Source organism: Geotrypetes seraphini, chromosome 7 (genome assembly GCF_902459505.1).
Source record: "Geotrypetes seraphini chromosome 7, aGeoSer1.1, whole genome shotgun sequence".
Lineage (NCBI taxonomy): Eukaryota > Metazoa > Chordata > Amphibia > Gymnophiona > Dermophiidae > Geotrypetes > Geotrypetes seraphini.
In genome coordinates, this window is record NC_047090.1 from 15,141,060 (window position 1) to 15,166,127 (window position 25,068).

Consider the following 25,068-nt stretch of genomic DNA (forward strand, 5'->3'; position numbering starts at 1 on the left):
GATGGGAAAAAAAGGCACACATACAGTAGCCAATTAAAAAGACAGAGAGACAGTAAAAAAAACCCAACCATACAGTGGCCATGTCAACCGTGCCTCAGAGCGGCCTGTGAGGTTCGTTACAGCTGGTAGGCTGTTTTAAAGAAGAGGAGCTGCATGCTGGACAGGGGGAGCAGGTAAGGAATGCTGCTGGACAGGGGGAGCAGGGAAGAGGGTCAGGGGGAGAAAGTAAGGAGTGCTGCTGGCCAGGGGGAGCAGGGAAGAGGAACAGGGGAGCAGGTAAGAAGTGCTTTTGGACAGGGGGAGCAGGGAAGAGGGAAAGAGGGAGCAGGTAAGGAGTGCTGCTGGACAGGGGGAGGTAAAAGGAAGGGAGAAGGCCTACTGCTGGACAGGTGGAACAGGCAAGGGGTGATGGTTGACAGCCGAGGAAAGAGAGAGACAGAAAGCGGCCAAGGGGAAAGAGAGAAAGAAAGACACACACATACATCTATTCTAGCATCCGTTAATGTAACAGGCTTAAAGACTAGTAACATATAAAAAGTTATTCACGGTTTTTCCATATTCGCAGCTATGTTCTGCCCGCATCCACCACGAATACAGAGGGAGAAGTGTATTCATTTCAAAATACTACTGCAAAAGGTGTGAACAAAAATCCAAATAAATGCCATATGTGGCTTGGGACACATGCCTAGAACAAAAGTGGGCAGTCATAGCCCTTAAGGGTGGATTTTCGAGAGACGGAGAGAACAAGAAAACCCCAAGAGATGTATGATACAAAAATGTTATCTTCATACACTGGACAGATCAGAGCTACACAAAATGCCTATGGCTATCCAATTGTGCTTGACAAGTTGTAGAGGCCCTTTAAGTATGTAAAAGGTTATTTTAGTAAATTTCAGAAAATCTGGGGACCATTTAACTGATTTTTGTAATGAATGATTAACTTTTCCCATAAGATATTTGATTAGGGGGGAAATGGGTGGGCTTTACTTGTTGTTAGTTCATAATACAGGCTTACTTGAATAGTTTTACAGTAATGAAACTTATGTATTATTGAGTAGGGAGGGGAGGTTATTCTATTCAATAAAAATAATTTAAATATTAGATTTCTTACATAATTTTTAAAATATTACAGAATATTAATTTGTTATGAAATGTTATACTTAAAGCATATATGAGAGTTAATCAAGTGTGTATCTTTAAGTGCATATGAGTTTAACTGCTACACTACTTGTAACATGCAAAAATGAATAAAGAATTTAAAACTGAAAAAAGTATGTAAAAGTAACCTGTAGTTTATTCTTCAAAATTCCACTGCTTACCATTGATTGTGTACAGTAAAGGTCTGTTGTATTCATGAAATGTGCTTTAATACTTCCAGTCGCTCTGTGTCACCCTTTTGGCTTGGTTGTTGGAAAAAATTGCAGTATCCCAGTGCATTTTTTACTGATCTTTTCAGGCACAGCTGGATTGTTACCCATATCCTACAGATCAATATTTTGCATGTATGGATTGACATACAAACATGTTTTATGTATCAGAATAAGAAAATATATGTATATGACATGCTCAGACTGATACTAAGTAGTGCTGTTTTTGCTGGAGGAGACTTTAAAAAAAATCTTAACATGTCTCCAAGGTACATCCAGAGAGCAAAGGCAGCAGTGTATGAGATAACATGCAATTGTGTCAGGATCTTGGACATACCATCGGGATCCAAACAACCCAAGTCTAGTCCTTAATACTGCCCATATTGGCCCCAAGCTTCTCAATACTCTGGAACACTGGCATCATCAAGATGCTTGAGTCCATGTAGGATGGTTTGGGCATTCCATTCAGCACCATCTGTGATCCAGTTTGCCATAGTCAAGAAGAGAATTTCAGATTTTTTTTTTTTTTGTAAACCAATTAAGCTTCCCTTTTATACTTAGTCTGCTGAGTAAATAACCTATTTTCTTATTGGTGCAATTGAACTATGTTCTTCTGTATTCTTTATTTTTTGTTTCATATCTAAGGTTAATCACAAACTTGTTTGCATACAGGACACTGCAGGTCAAGAGAGATTCCATGCGCTGGGTCCAATTTACTACAGAGATTCTAATGGAGCTATTTTAGTGTATGATATAACAGACGAAGACTCTTTTCAGAAGGTATGACCATGACTAAGCTATCTACCCAAGAGAAGTAAACAGATTAGAGTGTGCTATTTACAGCTGGTACAAGACATCATGCTTGGGATTTATTTGAAGTTTTTCCTCCCAGAGACCAATTTATACTGCTCTCCACACATCTGCTAATGTGAAGTCAGGTATAGCACCATCTGCTGCCTTGATAGACCAGTGCCATTCTTAAATCTTCCTCCCAGTATCTTTCCTACTTTTCCTGCTGCTCCTCCCTTAGGTATGAGAACTTTGTCAGGACAAAAATACTGAGAGAAAAGCTGGAGTGTAATGTGAGTTTCTGTTCATTTCCTATCTGTACATGCTTGTATAGATTTTCTCTAAAATCCCTCTTAAAGTCAATCAATTTGTACCTTTGCTTAATCTTTGTAAACCGCATAGAATTTCACGGTATTGCAGTATATAAGCTGTTATTATTATTATTATTCTCCCCTTTTTGGCATACAATTCTAGCCCTCGCCATGCTAAGAGCATGATAGATCTAACTAAGAAAAAACATCATTGCTAATCTTTTGTGTAAGATTGACATTACAGGATTTGACTGTCAAGTAGTAGAAAAACATCTACACATAAATCAGTAGGGGTAACTAGGGGGCACTACAGCTACCAGCAATTTACTACTGTAAGGCCAACATAATAATAATAATAATTTTATTCTTATATACCACCAAAGCCATATAAGTTCGAGGCGGTTTACAGCAACAGGCGCTGGACAATCAGTGAAGAGGTTACAATCAAAGTCAGCAATACAATCTTACATAATAAAGAATATGAAAGCTAAAAGGTTCACAGGGTTACAGGATTGAATAAGCAGTGCTGAGTAGATTCTTAGTTTAACAAATCGATTGAACAGACTTGTTTTTAATAGTTTTCTAAAATTAAAGTAGGATGAAGAGCGCGCGAAAACGTAACTAAGCCAGTCGTTCCAACAGAGCCTTTCCTTCCTAAAGATGATACACCAAGGCTCATGTATATCATATTTCAGATAGTGTTTCAACTGACCTGTGCATGGAGGAATCCTGTAAGAGGCACACAGCTCAAAGATTCTGCGAGTCCCATACCTCTGTTAAGAGTGAATAATGCAAGCCAGTTTTATGCTCAGTTTCTTGTAAAGTGCCTTTCCCCTTGCTGCATTTTCACTTTCAGATGGCCAGTTAAATAAAAAGTGATCATTTTTTATTTTGGGGAAATGAGTGAGAGAGAGGAAGGAAGTCAAATTGAAGCCATGTTACATTAGCAAGAGGAATAGTGTCTTTAAGCCAGGGGCATCCAAGTGTGTATGTCTTTGTTCACACTTTCCTCCCCCCCCCCCCCACACACACACTTTCTGAGTTCTACCTAATATTTTAGCCTGTTATGAGGGAGTGTGGTTTTTGTTCAATTGTTAATTTTAAATGGGTTGCATTCTAAGATTTAGTGGGCAACTTTTAGGATGCATCTGCTTTTTTAAGCATTTTTTTATCTTGTTTGGCATATATTCATTTGCATTGTTGATTTTAATATACATGTTCCTCAAGTCAGTTTGAAACGCTGTGTAGACTAATTTCCTAAAGTATATTCTAGCATTAAAGCAGGGGTCTCAAAATCCCTCCTTGAGGGCCGCAATCCAGTCGGGTTTTTAGGATTTCCCCAATGAATATGCATGAGATCTATGTGCATGCACTGCTTTCAGTGCATAGTCATTGGGGAAATGCTGAAAATCCGACTGGATTGCGGCCCTCAAGGAGGGACTTTGAGACCCCTGCATTAAAGGGAGAAATTCCTGAGAGATTAAAAAACAGGGTGTACTGTAAGCAAAGAAGGCTGTGCCAAATATTGATTTGGCCCCGAATACATTTGTATTCGACCGAATAACAATTTAAATTCAAATATGAATAATCCGGGTTTGATCTCTGATTTGATGGCTATTTTTATTTGTTAGAGCTCAATGCCCATTATTCGTATTCAGCCGAATAGTAAAGTATGCTGTAATACAGGCACTATGATAGCTCTGAAATGTACAGTATCTTGTTGAGCTTATTGTCACAAGCGCAGCTTATGACCACCATCTTGAGAGTTTCTTGAAGATCAGTATTTCAACATGTGCTAACCAATTAGCTTCCTTCTTCCCTCCCCCCTCCTCAAGTTCTACAGAGAATCTGAAATTGGTCCATATAATCTTTTACTTCCAACAAGCAAAGAACATTTACTGATTTGCCATTACCTAATAGCAAATCCTATTTTGCTCTGTTTAGATCTGCTGAAGAACCACATGAACAGCTATATCTGTCAAAGAATTGCATTCTGTGCTAGTGTTCTAACTGAGATTAGCCTGCTACAGAGGGAGATTTCACTGCCACTGGACACTACAGATTTGAATGAAAAATTTTATTGTACTTGGATGAACACAGAGATCTGTTGTCCCTTGAATTTCTCTGTTAACAAGCAGAATGTGTTTTTGGAGGGTGTGGTAGAGGAGAATAGACAACTAAGCAACTCCTCCTCCTTTTTTTTCTATGCTTTTTTCCAAAATCTTTAACATATACAGTTTCTCAGACTGGAAACGGTGTTTAAATTTCCATCAACAGATGGTAATTTGAGTGACCTCAGACACTCCTGTTCAAATGGCCTTTTGTCTTTTTTTTTCCCTTGCATGTCTTCCAAAGTCTCTCTTTTCAGATATATCATAGAAGCCATTCAAACTGGTGATTAATATTCTTTTATACTACATTGGAGAAGAATGGCCTAGAAATTACCCCCCCCCCTGCCATTTAGATACTGTATTTGTTTCAAATGGTTAGAGTAGGCATAACGATGAGCTTTATGAGGATTTCAAATACTGTAGTAAAAATAATTTCTTGTATATTGCCACACCACACAGTTCTAGGCGGTTCACAGAATCAGTGAAAACTACAAGTATTCAGGAACTACAATCGGGGCAACAAGGAGATATCATGTAATAAATTTATCAAACAGATGCGTCTTCACCAGTTTTCTAAAGGAATAATAGGACGGAGCTTGTGGAATAATTGCGCCCAACCAGGCATTCATTTTTGCCTGTTTGACATGCAAGTGTTCTATCCAAATATCTGGGGATTTAGACTGAAACATGATGGACGTGTTTTGCTTCATATCTAAATAACAGTATGTGGTCCATGCAATTCAGTGGATGCTGATGCAAATATACAATCTAATTATACATCTTAAATTCTTTGCATATTATTTTGTAGTTTAATCATCATTATAAAAACCAAGCAGTTGTATTGCCTTATCCCCTCATCATAGATTTGTATGAAATACTATTTGGTAAACATGTGAAAGTCTTTAACGCTGATGTTGAACAACCAAGGTAAAAGACAGGTTATGGGTCAGCTGCAAACGTGATCTGTTAGGAAAATACACTTGCACCATTCCCATGAAGAAATTGGAGCCAGTTCTACTAAAAATGTAATAATTTTTTTTTTAATTGGCATTGTCCGTGCCAAATAACATGCTCTCTCTATTTAAATGGCCTAAAAGTTTTACTGCTGAATGTTGAACCATTTATAAGCCATATCTCCCTTTGAAGTGGACCAATTTTTTTATTTAAAATATTTAAGCAGTATATTGATATTCCTATGCAGACACAAATAGCATTAAGAGAAATCCTGCAAAGTAAAACATTATGAAAGATTCATCAGCCTGAGCAAGTTATAACCAGTTTCCTAAACTTCAGAAAGTCCTTCTTGGCTGCACAAGAAAGTGTTTCAGCTTATCAGCATGTCTGTTTCATAAAGACCTGAACCATGAGATGTTAAATTGCCACTAGGATGGGTCATGTGAAGAGAGATCTTTGGCAAGAGCTTAAAGCCTTTAGAAACAAACAGACTTCTTATTTTTATTTTTTTATGTAGGTGATAATCATCAGTCTTGAACTTGGAAGTGTGTGTGTGTATTTGGGGACTATTAAATAAGAAATTTCTTTTCTACTACAGGTGAAAAACTGGGTAAAGGAATTAAGGAAAATGTTGGGAAATGAAATCAGTTTATGTATAGTTGGTAAGTGGGGTTTTGTGTTTGTTTGTTTTTTTTTCAGCGGGAAATGAAATCAGTTTATGTATAGTTGGTAAGTGGGGTTTTGTGTTTGTTTGTTTTTTTTTCAGCAGAAAAAAAGCCTATAGCTGCTCTTTTGAAATATTAAATGTTAATTTTTAATGTGTGCTGCAGAAGTTATTTTATTAAAGCAGCAGTTTGAGGTCTGTTAAAATTGCCAATTATTGACTTAAAAAAAATAATTTATACTCTTTCTATTCTGACTTTAATTTTTTGAGTTTTAAGTGTTTAAAAGTACAGAAAAACCTTGGATTGCAAGTGACTTGGTTTGCAAGTGTTGTGCAAGACAAGCAAAAACATTTTATTAAATTTTAACTTGATATACAAGCAAAGTCTTGCAATACGAGTACATACAGTATACACGCATCACATCACAACTGAGCCAATGGTTCTTCTCTCTCTGACACTGCAGGAGTGTAGTGACTGTTCTAAATGAGCGAGGTCTTGCAATACGAGTACATACAGTATACACGCATCACATCACAACTGAGCCGATGGTTCTTCTCTCTCTGACGCTGCAGGAGTGTAGTGACTGTTCTAAACGAGCGAGGTCTTGCAATACGAGTACATACAGTATACACGCATCACATCACAACTGAGCCGATGGTTCTTCTCTCTCTGACGCTGCAGGAGTGTAGTGACTGTTCTAAACGAGCGAGGTCTTGCGATACGAGTACATACAGTATACATGTGTCCATCATCACAACTGAGCCAATGGTTCTTCTCTCTTTGACGCTGCGGGAGTGCAGTGGCTGTTCTAAACGAGATAGGTCTCGCGATACGAGTACATACAGTATTTTATATTAGTTTATCCCAGGACAAGCAGGCAGCATATTCTTAACGCATGGGTGACGTCACCGACGGAGCCCCGGTACGGACCTTTTTAACTAGAAAGTTCTAGTTGGCCGCACCGCGCATGCGCGAGTGCCTTCCCGCCCGACGGAGGAGAGCGTGGTCCCCAGTTTCTTCGTTTCCGCGGAGCGAAGAAGACTCGTGTTTTCAACGGCCATTGAAAAACTAATTTTTGCCTTCCCGCTCGCGTATTTTTTCAATTTTTTTCCTTTTTTCTTATCGGATTCCCTTTATTTTTGTTTCAAAAAAAAAAAACAAAACTCGTTGAGTTTTCCTTATTTTTTCAGGCTGGCCCCGGCGGGGCCTGTTGCCACCATACAGGCCTCCGGGTTCGATTTTGTGGAGACCGTGTTTCCATTCATGCCCCCTCAACCGGGTTTTAAGAAGTGCCAGCGGTGTGCACACCCGATCTCCCTCACCGACCCACACAATTGGTGCCTCCAGTGCTTGGGTCCAGAGCATCGGGCTGACACCTGCACCCGCTGTGCTACGCTTAAAAAGCGTACTTTGAAAAATCGGCAGATCCAGCAAAATATTTTGTTTGGTACCGGATCTGCCATGGAACCGGCTGCGACGTCGACGGCACCACAAAAGTCGGCACCGACGACATCAACACCACCGGACCCTTCCTCGGGGTCGTTGGGCCCAGGTAAGCCGGCTAAGAAGCCTCCCACTTCCCTTGAGCGCCCTCCTGCCACGGTTGCGACACCGGCCCTCCCGGCACCGCACCGGCCCCGCAAACGCTCCGCTCCAATCTCGGTGAGTGCCTCATCATCGGCCTCCTCATCGCCGGAGCGTAGAGCGGCACCTATGGTACCGAAGAAGAAAAAAGCGGTACCGATGCCTCCCCTGGACGACCGCATCGCGGCCATACTCCAAACACAGTTACAGGAGCAGCTGCAACAACAGCTCCAACAACTGTTGCCGGCGTTTCTGGCACTGCACCTTCCGGTACGGGACCGGTCCGAGCCTCACACTGTCCCATCGGTGTCGACCAATACTTCCATGCCGGTGCTCTTGGCAGAAACACCTACAGTACATACCCGTGATGCTGCCGACCCTGTCCGGTTCCAGGAACGACATCGGTCTTCCTCACCCGGTACCGCCTCGGTACGCTCAGGCAAATCTCTTTCAAAGATCCGCCATGCCGAGCCCTCCACACCGATGTCCAAACGTACGCACCCCGACGTTAGGGACCCAGATTTGTGGGAAAACTCCCCTCACGGTACCGAGGAGGACGCTTCGTCAACCGACGAAGAACCCTCCATGACCGACACCGTCTCCAAACCAGAGCAATCCTCTTTCTCCAAATTCCTTAGGGAGATGTCAGCAGCTCTTTCCATTCCCTTGGAGTCCGACTCTAAAAAGTCTCAGGCTTTCCTCGATGCCCTAGACTTTGAGCAACCTCCCAAAGAATTTCTGAAGTTGCCCGTCCACGACATCTTATGGGAAACTTTCTATAAAAACTGGGAAGCTCCCCTCACGGTTCCTGGAGCCCCTCGTAAATTGGATAGCTTGTACCGGGTTATTCCAATCCCAGGGTTTGATAAACCTCAATTGCCCCACGAGTCCGTCCTGGTGGAATCTACTTTGAAAAAATCTCAGGGTTCCAGTGTATATGCCTCCACCCCTCCTGGCAGAGAGGGAAAAACCATGGATAAATTTGGTAAGCGCCTTTTCCAAAATGCCATGTTAGCCAATAGAGCCAACAACTACACCTTCCACTTCTCCTTCTACATGAAGCATCTGGTGCAACAGCTCTCCTCCTTACAGAAATACCTTCCTGAACGTAAGGTCCCTCTTTTCCAGCAACATATTTCCAGCCTCCTCCAACTCAGGAAATTCATGGTTCGCTCCATCTACGACTCATTTGAGCTGACCTCTCGCGCATCTGCCATGGCGGTGGCCATGCGACGTTTGGCATGGCTGAGAGTCTCTGACCTGGACATTAACCACCAGGACCGCCTGGCTAACGCACCTTGTCTAGGTGATGAACTCTTCGGAGAGTCCCTGGACTCAACAACCCAGAAACTCTCAGCACATGAGACCAGGTGGGACACTCTGATTAAACCTAAAAAGAAGACTCCACCTGCTCGCACCTACAGACAGCAGTCTTCCTACCAGCGCAGGTTCTCGGCCAGACCTCTCAACCCGCCTCAACAGCAGCCTCGCCGACCTCGTCAACAGCATCAATCTCTGGCTCGTTCACAGTCTCACCAACCTGCCAAGCCTCTCCCTCCGTCAAAACCATCTCAGCCCTTTTGACTTTTTCCTCCAGGGCATAGCCAGTCTCCCATCATCATTGCCTCTTCCTCAGCCTATCGGAGGCCGCCTCCAAATCTTCTTCAGCCGTTGGGAGGTCATCACATCAGACCAATGGGTCCTCAACATCATTCGCCACGGCTACTCTCTCAACTTCCAGACTCTTCCACCAGACAATCCTCCCGTAGAGTCTGCTTCTCACTCCTCCCAGCCCCCCTCCTCCTGAGGGAGGTCCAATCCCTCCTTCTCAATGCCATCGAAGAGGTGCCTCCGGACCAAAGGGGTCAGGGATTCTACTCCCGCTACTTCCTGATTCCCAAGAAGACAGGAGACCTTCGTCCCATCCTCCATCTCAGGGACCTCAACAAGTGTCTGGTCAAGGAGAAGTTCAGAATGCTCTCCCTTGCCACGCTTTACCCTCTTCTATCTCAACACGACTGGCTATGTTCCCTGGACCTCAAAGAGACCTACACTCACATCCCAATCAATCCGACTTCACGTCGCTACCTACGGTTTCAGATACAGCACCGTCACTATCAGTACAATGTGCTACCTTTTGGCCTCGCTTCATCGCCCAGGGTGTTCACCAAGTGCCTTATTGTGGTGGCGGCCTTCCTCAGGTCTCACAACCTCCAGGTGTTCCCCTACTTGGATGATTGGTTGGTGAAAGCACCTACGTATCCACTTGTGCTACAAGCCACTTATCACACCATCTCTTTCCTCCATCTCCTGGGGTTCGAGATCAACTACCCCAAGTCAAAGCGACTTCAGTTCATTGGAGCAGTTCTCGACACCACACTAATGAGGGCGTTTCTCCCCTCCGACCGTCAACGGACCCTGCTCCACCTCTGTCGTCAGGTGCTCCTTCATCACTCCATTCCTGCCCGACAGATGATGATCCTCCTGGGCCACATGGCCTCGACGGTCCATGTGCTTCCTCTGGCGCGACTCCACCTCAGGACACCTCAATGGACTCTTGCCAACCAATGGTCACAGACCACGGATCTTCTTTCTCATCCCATCTCTGTGACATCGTCTCTTCAGCAATCTCTTCAATGGTGGTTGAACTCCTCAAATCTTTCCAGGGGTCTACTCTTTCATCTACCCCCTCACTCCATGATCATAACCACGGATGCCTCCCCCTATGCGTGGGGAGCTCACCTGGGAGATCTACGCACCCAGGGACTCTGAACCCCTCAGGAGCGTCAACATCACATCAATTTCCTGGAACTCAGAGCCATGTTCTATGCTCTCAAGGCGTTCCAGCACCTTCTCTGCCCTCAGGTTCTTCTCCTGTGCACAGACAATCAAGTCGCCATGTACTACATAAACAAGCAAGGCGGCACCGGATCTCGCCTCCTTTGTCAGGAGGCTCTCTGCATCTGGACCTGGGCCACGGCCCGCAATCTCTTCCTCAAGGCTGTCTATATCCAGGGCGAACAGAACTCCCTGGCCGACAATCTCAGCCGCATCCTTCAGCCTCACGAGTGGACTCTGGACCCTTCAACACTCCACTCCATCTTTGCTCGCTGGGGCACTCCGCAGGTGGACCTCTTTGCAGCGCCTCACAACCATCAGCTGCCCCAGTTCTGTTCCAGACTCGTCTGACCCCAGATGCATTCCTGCTCGACTGGACGGATCGGTTCCTCTATGCCTTTCCTCCACTACCTCTGATGTTGCGGACGTTATCCAAACTCCGCAGGGACAGGGCCACCATGATTCTCATCGCTCCTTGGTTGCCTCGCCAACACTGGTTCTCCCTCCTGCTTCAGCTCAGCTCCAGGGATCCCATTCCTCTTCCTGTGTTTCCTACTCTACTTACGCAGCAACGTCAGTCTCTACTGCATCCCAATCTGTCTTCGTTCCACCTGACAGCTTGGTTTCTCTCGGGCTGACCTCTCCAGAGAATCTGTCTCAGCCTGTCCGTCGCATTTTGGATGCCTCCAGGAAACCGGCCACCCTCCAATGTTACCATCAGAAGTGGACCAGGTTCTCCTCTTGGTGTCTACTGCATCATCACGATCCCACCTCATTAGCGGTGGAAACTGTACTGGACTATTTGCTCTCTCTGTCCGACGCTGGCCTCAAGTCTACCTCAATCAGAGTCCACCTCAGTGCCATCACTGCGTTTCATGAGCCTATCCTCGGAAAACCTCTCACGGCTCATCCACTGGTTTCCCGGTTCATGAGAGGCCTCTTCAATGTCAAACCACCTCTGAAGCCTCCTCCTGTCGTCTGGGACCTGAATGTGGTTTTATCAGCCCTCATGAAACCCCCTTTTGAGCCTCTTGCCACAACTTCGCTCAAACTTCTAACATGGAAGGTGCTTTTCCTCATTGCCATCACCTCTGCCAGGAGGGTTAGTGAGATGCATGCACTGGTTGCCGATCCACCGTTCACTGTTTTTCACCATGACAAGGTGGTTCTGCGTACCCATCCTAAATTCCTTCCCAAGGTGGTCTCGGCTTTTCACCTCAACCAGTCCATTGTGTTGCCTGTCTTTTTCCCTAAACCCCATTCTCATCCTGGGGAACAGGCGTTGCACACGCTGGATTGTAAGCGTGCCCTTGCATACTACCTTGACCGTACCAGGGCTCACCGCTCGTCCCCTCAGCTCTTTCTGACCTTCGATCCTAACCGTCTAGGTCGTCCTGTCTCTAAACGGACACTTTCCAACTGGCTTGCTGCCTGTATTGCGTTCTGTTATGCTCGGGCCGGTCTCTCACTGGAAGGTGCTGTCACGGCCCACAGGGTCAGAGCTATGGCTGCTTCTGTGGCTTTCCTCCGTTCCACACCCATCGAGGAAATCTGCAAGGCTGCCACTTGGTCCTCAGTTCACACGTTCACTACTCACTACTGTCTGGATGCCTTCTCCAGACGGGATGGACACTTCGGCCAATCTGTGTTACAAAATTTATTTTCCTAATGGCCAACCATCCCTCCTCCCTCTCTGTTAGCTTGGAGGTCACCCATGCGTTAAGAATATGCTGCCTGCTTGTCCTGGGATAAAGCACAGTTACTTACCGTAACAGGTGTTATCCAGGGACAGCAGGCAGATATTCTTACGTCCCACCCTCCTCCCCGGGTTGGCTTCTTAGCTGGCTTATCTTAACTGGGGACCACGCTCTCCTCCGTCGGGCGGGAAGGCACTCGCGCATGCGCAATGCGGCCAACTAAACCTTTCTAGTTAAAAAGGTCCGTACCGGGGCTCCGTCGGTGACGTCACCCATGCGTTAAGAATATCTGCCTGCTGTCCCTGGATAACAACTGTTACGGTAAGTAACTGTGCTTTTTGGGTTATGGAATGAATCATCTGACTTTCCATTATTTCCTATGGGGAAATTTGCTTTGAATTACAAGCATGCTTCTGGAATGAATTATGCTCGCAAACCAAGGTTTTATTGTATTTTTTAAATATTCTACAGTTGCGAATGCAGCATGTCATGGCTAATTAACTTGCATACAAAACCAAGCTTCTCAGTATATGAAGATCAAATCTGCACTAGGCTCCGATATAGTATTTTGTGTAAGATTGAGAGATCATCAGCATAATTCACCAAAGCAGCTACTGCTTAATTTTGGTTATGTGTCGATCTCAAAATATGCTAAAATCGTCATCAATTGATGGAGACTATCCTATAATTGTTATTTGCAAGTGTAATTGCTTGTGCTAGCAAACTAATGACAAAATCCAATTTAGTGTCCAAATTCACGCAGTGAAATATCCATCCAATATAAAACCATTAAATATGGCGAACATTTTAAGAGCGAGGGGTGAGCGATCTGAGTGGCTAATGCAGAAAGCTAGTACAGATGCAAATGTGTGGTATGCTCACTTTATGGTCATGTGCTGCATAAATTAATCTTGCACAAAACCACACACAGCTCACTAAAATGAATGTTAGCTTTTGGTCTCAAAGTAGAGAGAGGTATGTAGAAGACTTTAAGGGGAGCCCAATGCAAGGACTTAGAATGCCAGATCTGAGGAAGGGTAGCACGGGATAACTTATTATTGTGCAGTAGCATATGTGAGGATTTAATGCCAGTTTCCATTATGTATCTTGACTAGAGGGAATAGTTTGTCCATCAACCAGCAGGTGGAGATAGAAAACACCAAATTGAGCTGTACCATTTATACCCTGGAAATCGGCCCAGTTCTCCAGTATCTTCTATTTCCAGTAAGTGGGCGGACATACTAATTGGTATCTGGCTCTGAAGAGGTTCCTGGTCCAGTTGGTTGGTTGGGACTTAGTAGAGCCTGGTGCATTTCTGCCCTTAGCGAGGACATAGCTGGAGCTATTTAGTTCCTTGTCTCGCTTTCCTGCGCACCCCCCTCCCTTGTTTCCCATCTGTTTTTCTCCTATTTGGGGCTGCAGCTAGCACAAAAAAAAAAATCAGGAGGAGAGCAAGTAGAACCAGTCACCTGAGATGCCTTTAGTACTCGCAGCGAAAGCCTTCGGGAGGCTGTTTTCTGGAGGAGAGCCTGTTGGCAGGTGCAAACCCAGCTTATGTGACCTTAAAGAAAAAGAAACCGGGATCTGGTGAGGTTCTTCATGCTGATGAATTTACTTGTGAGAGGGGAGCTTTGGCATGGTGGCTCCAGCGAAGTGTGAAGCGGTATCCCATTGAGGGACCCACTGTTTTTCTCTAGGGCCTCGCAGAATGTGACCAAAAACTGCCAGCAATAGGTTGTCAGGACAGCACCAGGGAAGTTGCTGGGTCCTTCCATTTCTCTGATGCCATCCAAGCTGTAAAGAATAAAAAAAAAATTAATTGATTACAGCATCACTTAAAAGTTTGTGGCTTGCTTTGGCACATTTCATCACTGTTTATTTTTTTTCCCCTTTCTAACAGGTAACAAAATAGACTTGGATAAAGACAGACATGTTTCAGTTCAAGAGACAGAAGCGTAAGTTGTTTTTTGTTTGCTCTAATCAGTAGAATACTAATCCAGGGAAATGGGAGCCAATTTACATACTAAATTGTTTCCTTGCCAAATCTGTTTCCTACTAAAACAAAGCAGCAGCATAGTTCTGAAATGTGATAATTTAATATGGATTCAATGCTTTTGCTGTGATTTTTCCTTTCCTTTTTAACTTGATCATCTCTGTGCATGTAACCTATAAGACAGCAGAATCAGGTAGCCTGGAAGTATTGCAAAACAGACTTCTTTGCATAAAGTGTTATATAACCCCCAAATCAAAGACTTCAAATTCTAGCCTATTACTTATCATTTTTATAGCGCTGCTAAATGTACGCAGTACTGTATGTTAAACATGTAAGAGATAATCCCTGCTCAATAGAATTTACAAACGGGACAAATGGGGGTTAGGGAATTTCTCACAGATGGAATTACAATAGGCAGGGGTATTTTACAAATGAGAGGGAGTTAGGGGATAAAATCAGGCCTCAAAAATAGTGAGCTTTATAACCTAAATTTGAATACTACCAGAGAAGGAGCTAAACATATTTGACTCGGGTAGTCCGTTTCAAGCATAAAGTGCAGCAAGATAAAAGGGACAGAGTCTGGTATCTTTCAATAGTGACTTGTAAACAGTTTCTTGTTGGAGAACGGAATTGAAAGCAAGAAGTCAAGAAATTAAGTGTGGACATATATGTGGTTTATGAAGATTTTACCTGACTTAGGCTAGGTTATATAATACTGAACATAAGATTGTAACACATGGAATTGAAAAAGATGTATTTTCAATGAATAATAGTATAAAATTATAATTGTGATTTTTTTTTTTTTTCTGTTGTATAGAAAATATAGTAGATTTTTCAATTAAACAAAGCTTCTAATTAGATATAATTGTAGTCAAATCTTGATTTGCCATTAAATTGATACTTCTCTGTTATGTACAGGTACGCAGAATCAGTGGGAGCAAAGCACTATCACACATCTGCCAAACAGAACAAAGGCATTGAGGAGCTATTCCTTGACTTGTGTAAAAGTAAGTGGAAAACCATTTTGCTTTGGTTGAAAGTGTTTAATTTCTGTTAAGGTCACAGTTCTCTATAAGGGGGGTGCTGAACAATTCTCAGCCAAACCAAGAAGGGAGCGACATGGAGATATGAAACTTATAAAATGATTCCACATATTCACCTTTAAATTCAACACACTTAGCACATCATATGTGAAGTTTCTGTAACCCTTCCAAAAATGCTCTGATGTCCGGTCACTGAAATAATGAACTCAGATCTCTCAACTTGTTGCCCTTTCAAACTCTTTTTAAAGTTTGGAAACAGAAAATAGATGGAGCAAGATCTGGTGAGTAGGGTGGATGGTCTGTGCACTGAAACGCCAATTGCGTTTTGCCAGCCTTTTGAGCAGATGCATTGCCTTAGAAAAAAGAACTCCTTTCTGCAGCTTCCCTCTTTTTTTTTTCCCCTCCCCCTTTCATTGCCTCCTTTAATCATAGAAACATAGAAAGTGACGGCAGATAAGGGCCAAGGCCCATCAAGTCTGCCCACACCAATGACCCTCCCCTACCTCCCTTTGCAAAGAGAACCCACCGTTCGATCCCATTTAGCTTTAAAATCAGGCACACTGCTGGCCTCAATCACCTGTATCGGAAGACCATTCCATCGATCCACCACCCTCTCGGTGAAGAAGTATTTCCTGGTGTCGCCATGCAATGTTCCTCCCCTGATTTTCCATGGATGCCCTCATGTTGACGTGGGTTCCTTGAAGAAGAAGATATCCTCCCCCACCTCGATACGGCGCGTGAGGTATTTGAATGTTTCGATCATGTCCCCCCTCTCCCTGCGTTCCTCCAGGGAGTAGAGCTGCAATTTATTCAGCTGTTCCTCATATGGGAGATCCCTGAGCCCTGTGACCATCCGTGTGGCCATTCGCTGGACCGATTCAAGTCTCAGCACATCTTTGCGGTAATGTGGTCTCCAGAATTGTACACAGTACTCCAGATGGGGTCTCACCATGGACCTATAGAATGGCATTATGACTTCGGGTTTACGGCTAACGAAACTCCTGCGTATGCAACCTATGATTTGTCTGGCTTTAGATGAAGCTTTCTCCACCTGAGTAGCAGTCTTCATGTCCTCGCTGATTATTACCCCTAAGTCTCGTTCTGCTACAGTTCTCTCTAGGATCTCACCATTAAGAGTAAGTCTTACATGGATTTTTGTTGCCAAGTATACTACTGTATACTGTAGTATACTACTGTATCAGCATAGCAAGATACAGTAGTATACTGCATTAACTGTTTGGCCCTTTGGAAGTTAGTTATTACAATACCTTCCCCATTCCAAAACACTGTGGCAAAGACTTTTCGGGCCTGATTCTGGAAACGGTGCCTAACATGTCAATCACCGGTAGTGCCCATCTTACAGGCCTACATTTAAGGCATCTTGACTCGCGCAGGCCACCTAAGGCCACTTCTGGCATAAATCACATCAACACTGGCCTTAGGTATCCTTAGGTGTGAGTATACATTGTAGATGGCATATGCAGATTTTTTTTTTTTTTTAACTTTTATGTTCCGATTGGTCTGTTAGATAGCTGTAGGACACTGTTTTATAATGGAGCCCTTCTGCTGACTTTTGGGTCTTGAATTTCCTTGGCCTTGGAGAACCTGATCAGAGAATGACACGGGGAAAAAATCTGTCCCCGTCACTGCACCATCCCCTTCATTGCCCTGTCACCATCACTGCCATCCCATTCACCGGCCTGTCACCGTCACTCCCATCCCATTCACCGCCCTGTCACCATCCCCGCAACATCCATACAAGCCTCAGTACTGCAATATTTAGCTTATTCATTCCTTATAAATCAAAGTTCTGGCTGATGAACTGGAGAAAGAGATGTTCAGCTGGCAGGGCTTTGTTTATAAATTTTTATCAACACAACTAATATACTACTTTATCCTGAAGAAAAAGAAATATAATTTTTTTTTTCTACCTTTGTTGTCTGGTTTCTGCTTTCCTCATCTTCTCATTCAATTCCTTCCATCCACTGTCTTCTCTCTGCGTCTTCCATTTGCACTGTTACTGTGCCTTTCCTTTTCTCCCTCCCCCCCCCTTCCAAATTGGTCCGGCACCCATCTTCTTCCCTCCACTCCCCCCATAGTCTGGCATCTCTGTCTTCTTCCCTGCCAGCATCTTCTCCACACTCTCCCCCATTTCCCTTCAGCGTCTTCTCCCACTCTGTCTTCCCCATGTGCTTTCAGCGTCCTTCTCCCCACTCTTGTTTTATCCATTTCCCTTCAGCGTCTTTTCCTCTCCACCCCACATTTCCTCCTCCCTGCCCCTTACCTTTTGTGGCGCTTTCAGCTTCCCCCCACCCCCCGCACAGACAACAGGCCTCGTGCGACAAACCTCCCTGCCCTTTACTTGTGGCCAGCGATGTCTAAACTTCCTTCTTACAGCAGCCGGAGTGTTGTAGTTGCATATGGCTGCCGTAAAGGTCATCTCTGATGCAACTTCCGCTAGCCGCGGGTAACAGCCACTGTGTCATTCTCTAAACCTGATTGCCACCATTGCATGGATTGTTATTTTGTCTCTGGATCATAGTGGTGTAAACATGTTTCATCAGCAGTTGCTAGTCATTCCAAAAAGTTGGCACCAGCTTGCTGAAAATGATTCAAAATCAAATTTGGAAGTGTCCACTTGAGGCCATTTCGTGTCGGCATTCTTTACATTAGAGCAGGGGTGTCCAATGTCGGTCCTCGAGGGCCGCAGTCCAGTCGGATTTTCAGGATTTCCCCAATGAATATACATGAGGTCTATTTGCATGCACTGCTTTCATTGTATGCTAATAGATCTCATGCATATTCATTGGGGAAATCCTGAAAACCCGACTGGATTGCGGTCCTCGAGGACCGACATTGGACACCCCTGCATTAGAGCACCCACTTGGCTGACAAATTTCTGCATACCCAGTTGCTCATGGATTATATTTCCAACATGTTCCCTGGATCTCTGTAGTGTGTCAGCACTTGTTTTGGATGATATTCACTGATCTGTCAAAATCAGGTCATGGGCATGGTCAACAATTTCAGGAATTGACACTGTTTGAGGCTTCCCAGACCTTGTTGCATCTTTAGTCTCAATCTCCATGCTGAAAGTTTGCACACCACTTCTTCACGGTTGAGTATGATGGATGGGCATTTGTCACTCAAATGTTTGCTTCATACATTCATGGATTTCCTTTGGAGTTTTCTTCTGCAGGAATAGGAACTTCATGACAGCTCGTAGTTCAACACTTGAAAATTCCACACTTTCATTGACATGGTTCAATCAATGATCTGAAACAGCATTACGATTCTGCAAATTGGCACTTTGCATATCCCAATCTGTCTTCCCATCCTCGCATTTATTTTTCAGAAATTTTTGTTGTGGAATCCTTACAAGGGAATCCTTTTATAATAATAAAATAACTAAATTGTATGTGCTGAATTTTTTGGGAACTTGTAAGAAGAATGAGAAAGCAGAATCACTTGTAATTGTCAATATTTTTTTTTTCTTTTTTTTTTCTTGTGACAGTTAAGAGTCTAACTTTTTGCTTCAAAGTTTTAATGTGAAATGGATTTTTTGATTATTCATTTGTTTGTTTTTAATTAGTTCTGTGAGTTGTCTCCAATTTTAATTTAAAAAGTGGCAGTAGGCAAGACACAAAATTAAGTGAGCGGCAACAAATGTTAAATTTAATTCCAAATGAAATAGTACTCTCAGAGGTTGAATCTTTAGCTGCTGTTTTTTGTAAAAAGATATTTATATAGCATTATGCAGTATAAGATCTAATTGTACTGTGCTGTTGCTCTGACCACCTGGAAATGGTATGTGGTATGTATAGAACAAAAAGTGAATATCTCATAAGATGTTTCAAGATTGCAACCCTCTCTTGGCAAGTGCTGAAAATGAGAACTTTTATTATTCAAAATAGCTTTGGTGGGGTTTTTGTTTTTCAAATTAAGACCCCTTTTATCAAGTTGCGTTAGGATTTTTTTATCACCAGCTGCTGTGGTAAAAGCTCCGGCGCTCATAGAAATTCTATGTTCATCAGAGCTTTTACCGCAGCGGCCGACAATTAAAAAAAAAAAAAAAAAAAAAAAAGCCCTAATGCGACTTGATAAAAGGGGGCCTATGTTTTTATATAATTTTTTTTCTGTATGTAAATGAAATGGCTGTGATCGGGGAAAACAGGGTTAATTTTCCTTCACCTACATTCATTGCAGGAATGATTGAAAGTGCGCAAGCAGATGAGAGAGCAAAAGGAAATGGCAGCAGTCAGTCAGCAACAGCGAGGCGGGGTGTACAAATTATCGATGATGAGCCCCAAGCACAGAGCAGCGGCGGGTGTTGCACGTCTGGATAACTCGAAAACCGTGGAGCTTTCTCCTAACACAAAGACTGCCATAATCTAAGTCGCACATTCTTTTACCAGTGGAGTAATAGAATTAACAGTATTTTAAAATCACATTTATAACCTGGCAGAGATCTTGCGTGCTAAAACTAGTGGAGTCTGTAACAGAAAATTTGTATTTTTTTACACCAGTTAAGCAGAGCAATTATGGCCTTTTTACATATGTTGGTTTTTTTTTCTTTAAAAAGGAATATGCATGTAGAAAAGACCTACTTAGAAGCTTCATCTGTATTCTTTTAAATCAGATTATTATTTAATAACTTATATATGTTGGAATGATATACGTTTTGCAAACCTTTGAATTTTGTGGTAGACTAAATTGTATCACGTCTAAAATGCAAATCAGTTTTGTTTTTGTTATTTGAAGTATATTTTCCTGGATTAGCAAAGACCTGTTAATTGTCATCTGCTTTGATATATCCTTCATCCTGTACACCAAACTGGTAAACTGTACATTATAAAATCCATATTAAATACATTATCTGTTTTTGCAGGTGCAGATATATACAGTAATCTTGTGAATGGATGTGATGTAGCAGTTTAACACTGAAGCTTTTTTTTATTTTTTGTAATTTTATTTACGGGTCCTTTTTACTAAGCTCTGGTAAAAAGTGGCATAGCATTCCCTTTCACAGGTTTCTCCCATGCACTAAAGCCATTTGTACCACAGGAGTAAATGGCTGACTTTTTATTAATGGCCATGTACTACTGTCTCCAACACACTGGGGATAACATAATAACCAGACCTTGTCACCAAAGCCAATGTAATTACAATGTAACGAACCAGAGAAAGTCCTCAGTGTTTCTTAGTTCAAATACAAAGTGCATGTTTTATTTAGTGCTCAGAAAAAAGTTTTGTAAGAGACCAGACTTAGAGCAGAGCTCCAGCAGCAGGAAAACTCTCTTTTTTTAAAATCACAGCATATAACATGGTTTTGTATTTGATAAGTTTTCAACATCTTGCCATTTGAATCTTGATAAACTTAAAGGTTTTTGGAGTTTTTTTTATCTGCGCTGGAGCGAAGCAAAGGCTTAAATGGGTCTTGATGCGTTTTTTTTTTGTTTTTTTTTTTGCATCCAGCTGTCACAGTAAACCCAACACTGACTATTCGTGCTGGTCTCACAATCAACAGAAGCAACAGCTTGTGAGACCAGCACGAATAAAGTCAGTGTTGGGTTTACTGTGACAGCTGGATGCAAAAAAGAAAAAGCATCAAGACCCACCTAAGTCTTTGCTCCGCTCCAGCGCATACTACAACTTAGTAAAAGGACCCCTTATTCCCCTCACCCATATTCTTAAACTGAAACCTTAGTCTTCCTCCTGACTTTCAAACATACGTGTTTTTGCTTGATTTGCTCTTGATCTGGGTCACAGTTTATAATTCTTGTACAGTGCTTTATTTCTATACTAGTATTTTAGCCCGTTACATTAACGGGTGCTAGAATATATGTGTGTCTGTCTTTATTTCTGTCTCTCTCTTTCCCTCCCGCTGTCTTTCTTTCTGTCTGTCTCTCTCCCTGGCCCCCTTTGTCTGTCTTTCTGTGTCTCTCCCTACCCCTGTGTCTTTCTTCTTTTCTTTCTGTCTCCCTTCCTCCCGCTGTCTGTTTTTCTATCTATCTCTCTCTCTGCCTCCTATGCAGCAGCATTTCCCTCACCCCATTTCCCTGTGCAGCAGCCACAGCAGCATTCCCTCCCCCTCCATTTCCCTCCCCCCACACCACTTCCCTGTGCAGCAGCAGCGTTTCTCCTATCTCCTTTTCTCTTCCCGCGGTCTGGCCGGCTCCCTTACTGCCCCCCCCTTCCCTTCCCGCGGTCCCGACAAGCCTGCCAATTCCAGCAGCATGTGCAACACTGTACACACGCTGCTTCGGGGCCTTCTACTGCCCTGATTTACTCTGGCACGTCCCTGATGACATCATCAGAGCAAATCAGGGCAATAGAAGGCCCCGAAGCAGCGTGTGTAGAGTGCTGCACACACTGCTGGAATTGGCAGATTTGTAGTCGGGACCGCAGGAAAGGAAGGGGGGGGCAGTAAGGGAGCCGGTCAGACGTAAGCTTGACTCCTACAACTGAATTTTGGCAACGCATCTCTCTGTCTCGCAGTGGGCTTGTCGGCTCCGGTCAGACAAAGTTCATTTTTTAGTTCAAAGCCGATGCTGCATCTCCTCTCTCGATCCCCGCCAGAGTCGGAAGTCTTCTCCAACTCTGGTGAGGTTCGATAGAGGAGCCACGGCGGAGGCTTTGAATCAAAAAATTAACTTTGTCTGGCTGGAGCCAGCAAGCCCGCTGCGAGACAGAGAGATGCATGGTAAGCACGCATGCACGCTTTGCTGGCCACGGAACTACAGGTCAGGCAACATGGCGTTAAGAGTGCGCATGCGCCCTTAGCGTTTTATTATTATAGATAACTCTTTCGGCTTCAGTGTGTGAGGCGGGATGGACAGGAGTATTTTGTCGAATCTATGTAGCAGACCTAATACACACAATTTTACAAGAACATAAGTAATCTTTTTACCCAGGTTCTGCTTTTGGTGACCAGTGTGTCCAATCACAATTCCTGCCTTCTTGGGAGAGAGCAATGGTGATATCCAGGAATTTGGAAGGAGCTATCCCTTACAAAGTTGCACCTTTGCATGCGTCCCCCCCACCCCAATTTGTAACATTTGATCCTACATTCAAATTGTGTAATATTTCACATTTTTAAGTTTTAGCATACACTTCTCCCTCTGAATCTGCGTTTTTGTGGTGTTGTTTTTTTTAAGCAATTTTAATTTTTTGGGCTATTTTAAGCCCTCTCAGACTCCCCGGAACCGTATCTGGTGGTCTAGCGGGCTTTCAGGGCAGGAGCGATCTTCCTGTGCTCCTGCCCCGTGCAGGTTATTCATAGGAAATGGCTGCTGTGAGCTCCTGTAGGCTCTTGAGACTATGACCGGAGCTCAGGGCAGCCATTTTCTATGAGCGATCTGCACGGGGCAGGTACGTAGGCAGATCGCTCCTGCCACGAAAGCCCACTAGACCACCAGGTACGGTTCCGAGGAGTCTCAGGGCTTAAGGTAAGGTCTGGGATTCTGGGGGAAGGTGAGGGTGGGTCAGCCCGAATATTATTCGCGGGCTGGCTTTGCCCCTAACCCCTACGAATATTGAGGGAGAAGTATGACTTCACTTTCTAGAAATATAAAATTTAACACTAGCTGCACTTATGATTTTTCTTTCATTTTTTGTGGTTTGTTTAAAACCATCTCGGACCTACTTTTAACTGATGAGAATTATAGTCAAGTTTGTGTTGTGAAAACTGACTAGGCTGTGCGGTGTCTTGATCATTGGAATTCCTTTCTATGTCACAATTGTCAGGAAAATTTTCTTTGCAAACAAAGGTATTGGGCATTGGATGATAAAGCCTTCAACTATCCATGCCAGTTTTATATACATAAACTTTGTTTAAGGGGGGAAAGAGTAAAGCCATCATGTGTGCTGATGCAGAAACAGCTTGCACTATATTTCAGTGCTGGACAGCTCTTGTGTAAGAGCATAGAAGCCATATATTAAACACAGTCCCAGTATATTAGCTACAGAATTAGACATGTTCCAGAAATCTCGGTTTCTAGGCAGAACTGCATGACGGAGTTGTGAGCTTTTTGCCTTTTGGTCACTGATTTGGATCCTGGCTGAGATTGGGTTATTGCTGTTTCATGATCTGTGGTGACTGGGTCCCCATAGACATGTTCAGCCTACAAAATACTATTTTCACAACTTAGCTGCATGCATTGTTTGTTCTGTTGACACACAAACACAGTTCTCATATTGCACTTATTAGAAAATACTTAAAACCTTGGTTTTGATGTACTGTTTTCATTCTGCTGCTGCACCTAGATATGGCTGATCTGCAGCTAGTTATACATTTTCTTTTCAGCTGCAGTAGTTCATTTCTTGGCAAACAAGAATTGGTGCTTTTGCCCTTTATGCAAAAACTGATCTAAAAGCCTTTTCTTGAGCATTACAGTGTGAGAATGCTTGTGAAGGCTTTGAAATTTTGGTGTATTTTCAGATGTATTTTACAAGCTAAAGTATGCTGTGCATTTTCAAAAAATGTGAAGAAAAATTGAAATGTAAACATTAGCAGTCTTGTGAGTTAACTTCATTATTCTACTTTTTAGCTTGAGGAAAGGAAAAGATGCCTTATGAAATAAATGCATGTAATCCTGGTTACACTGATAATCTTGGACTGGATCATTTTGGCAAGCATAGGGCTACCAGACAGTGATTTTTTGCATTTTATGAGGATAAGCGGGCATCGCGGTCTCACATGTGGGTGATGTCATCCACAGAATCCAGTATGGGTGGTGCCAAGTGCACTGTCACTTTAAATTGATAGGCACTGTGTTCTTGCTTTTCTGTATGTGGCAGTGCAAGTGTTTTAGGGGTAAATTTTGTCATTGAATTGACTGGACGCACCAGCCTATAGAATAAATGATGGCATTTTCATCTCTCTGTGAACGTAAATCTTTTTTGACATCAGTCTTCAAGTAGCAGTATAGTCTGGTCACATCTGAGTTATTCCTTATAGATCTTAAAACCACATCTGTTGATTGACCACTTTATTAAGCTATTTCTATTGGTCAAGAGGCCAGAGCTACATCTAGTAAAGTGGAGTACAGTGGCGTTTCTGGAGCTCATGAGACTTGAAGATGTTATCCGGTGAGGCTACCCCCCCCCCCCCTAAAAAAAAAAAATGGTGGTCGGAGGTCAGAAGAGATGATATGCTCTCCTTTTAAATCTTGGGGCAGCGGCAATGAGTGAGGCTGCTGCCCTCAGCGTGCCCTAGTAGTTGTCATTCTGCAGCATCCAGTTGCTGCAGAATGAAGACTTCCGGCATGGGCTCACTTGTTGCTGCTGACAGCTGTCTGAAGATTTAAAATGACAGTAGCCCTGGAGGAGGTAGGTGGGGGAGCTGGGAGCCAGAGAGTGAGGTCTAGGGCTGAGCTTTTGGCCCCTCCCCCCAGTCGCTGCTGTGATTAGACAACTAATGTTACTGGATCCATGGAAAAGTAATTGAGTTCAGATTAAATCTTAGCATAAGTAGTGGGTGGTTTGCGGTGGTAGTGCATGATTCATATCTTGTTGATTTGGGTTGCCTGCTAGTCTGCATGAGCTTATTTTAATTCAAGTTGTAGCCACCTTTCTCCATGTGCATACAGTGAAGCTGCTGGTGTCTTCCTTATTTGTTTCAACTGCTATGTACAGCTAACATCTCACCATCTTGTTCAAAAATATCTCATATGTGTCTGGGTTTGGAGAATTGTATCCACTAGCATTCTACTACT

At 43.3% G+C, this 25,068-nt stretch overlaps 1 protein-coding gene across 1 annotated transcript in view; it reads left to right on the forward strand.

Moving 5' to 3' along the window:
• RAB21 (RAB21, member RAS oncogene family) overlaps positions 1 to 20,251 on the forward strand; it is a 33,082-nt gene extending 12,831 nt beyond the window's left edge. The window contains exons 3-7 of the mRNA XM_033952481.1: positions 2,040 to 2,147; positions 6,131 to 6,194; positions 14,217 to 14,271; positions 15,228 to 15,316; positions 19,559 to 20,251. Coding sequence (XP_033808372.1) covers positions 2,040 to 2,147; positions 6,131 to 6,194; positions 14,217 to 14,271; positions 15,228 to 15,316; positions 19,559 to 19,698 — 456 coding nt within the window. The 3' untranslated portion in view covers positions 19,699 to 20,251. The remainder of the gene's footprint in view (positions 1 to 2,039; positions 2,148 to 6,130; positions 6,195 to 14,216; positions 14,272 to 15,227; positions 15,317 to 19,558) is intronic.
• The last annotated feature ends 4,817 nt before the right edge of the window (positions 20,252 to 25,068 follow it).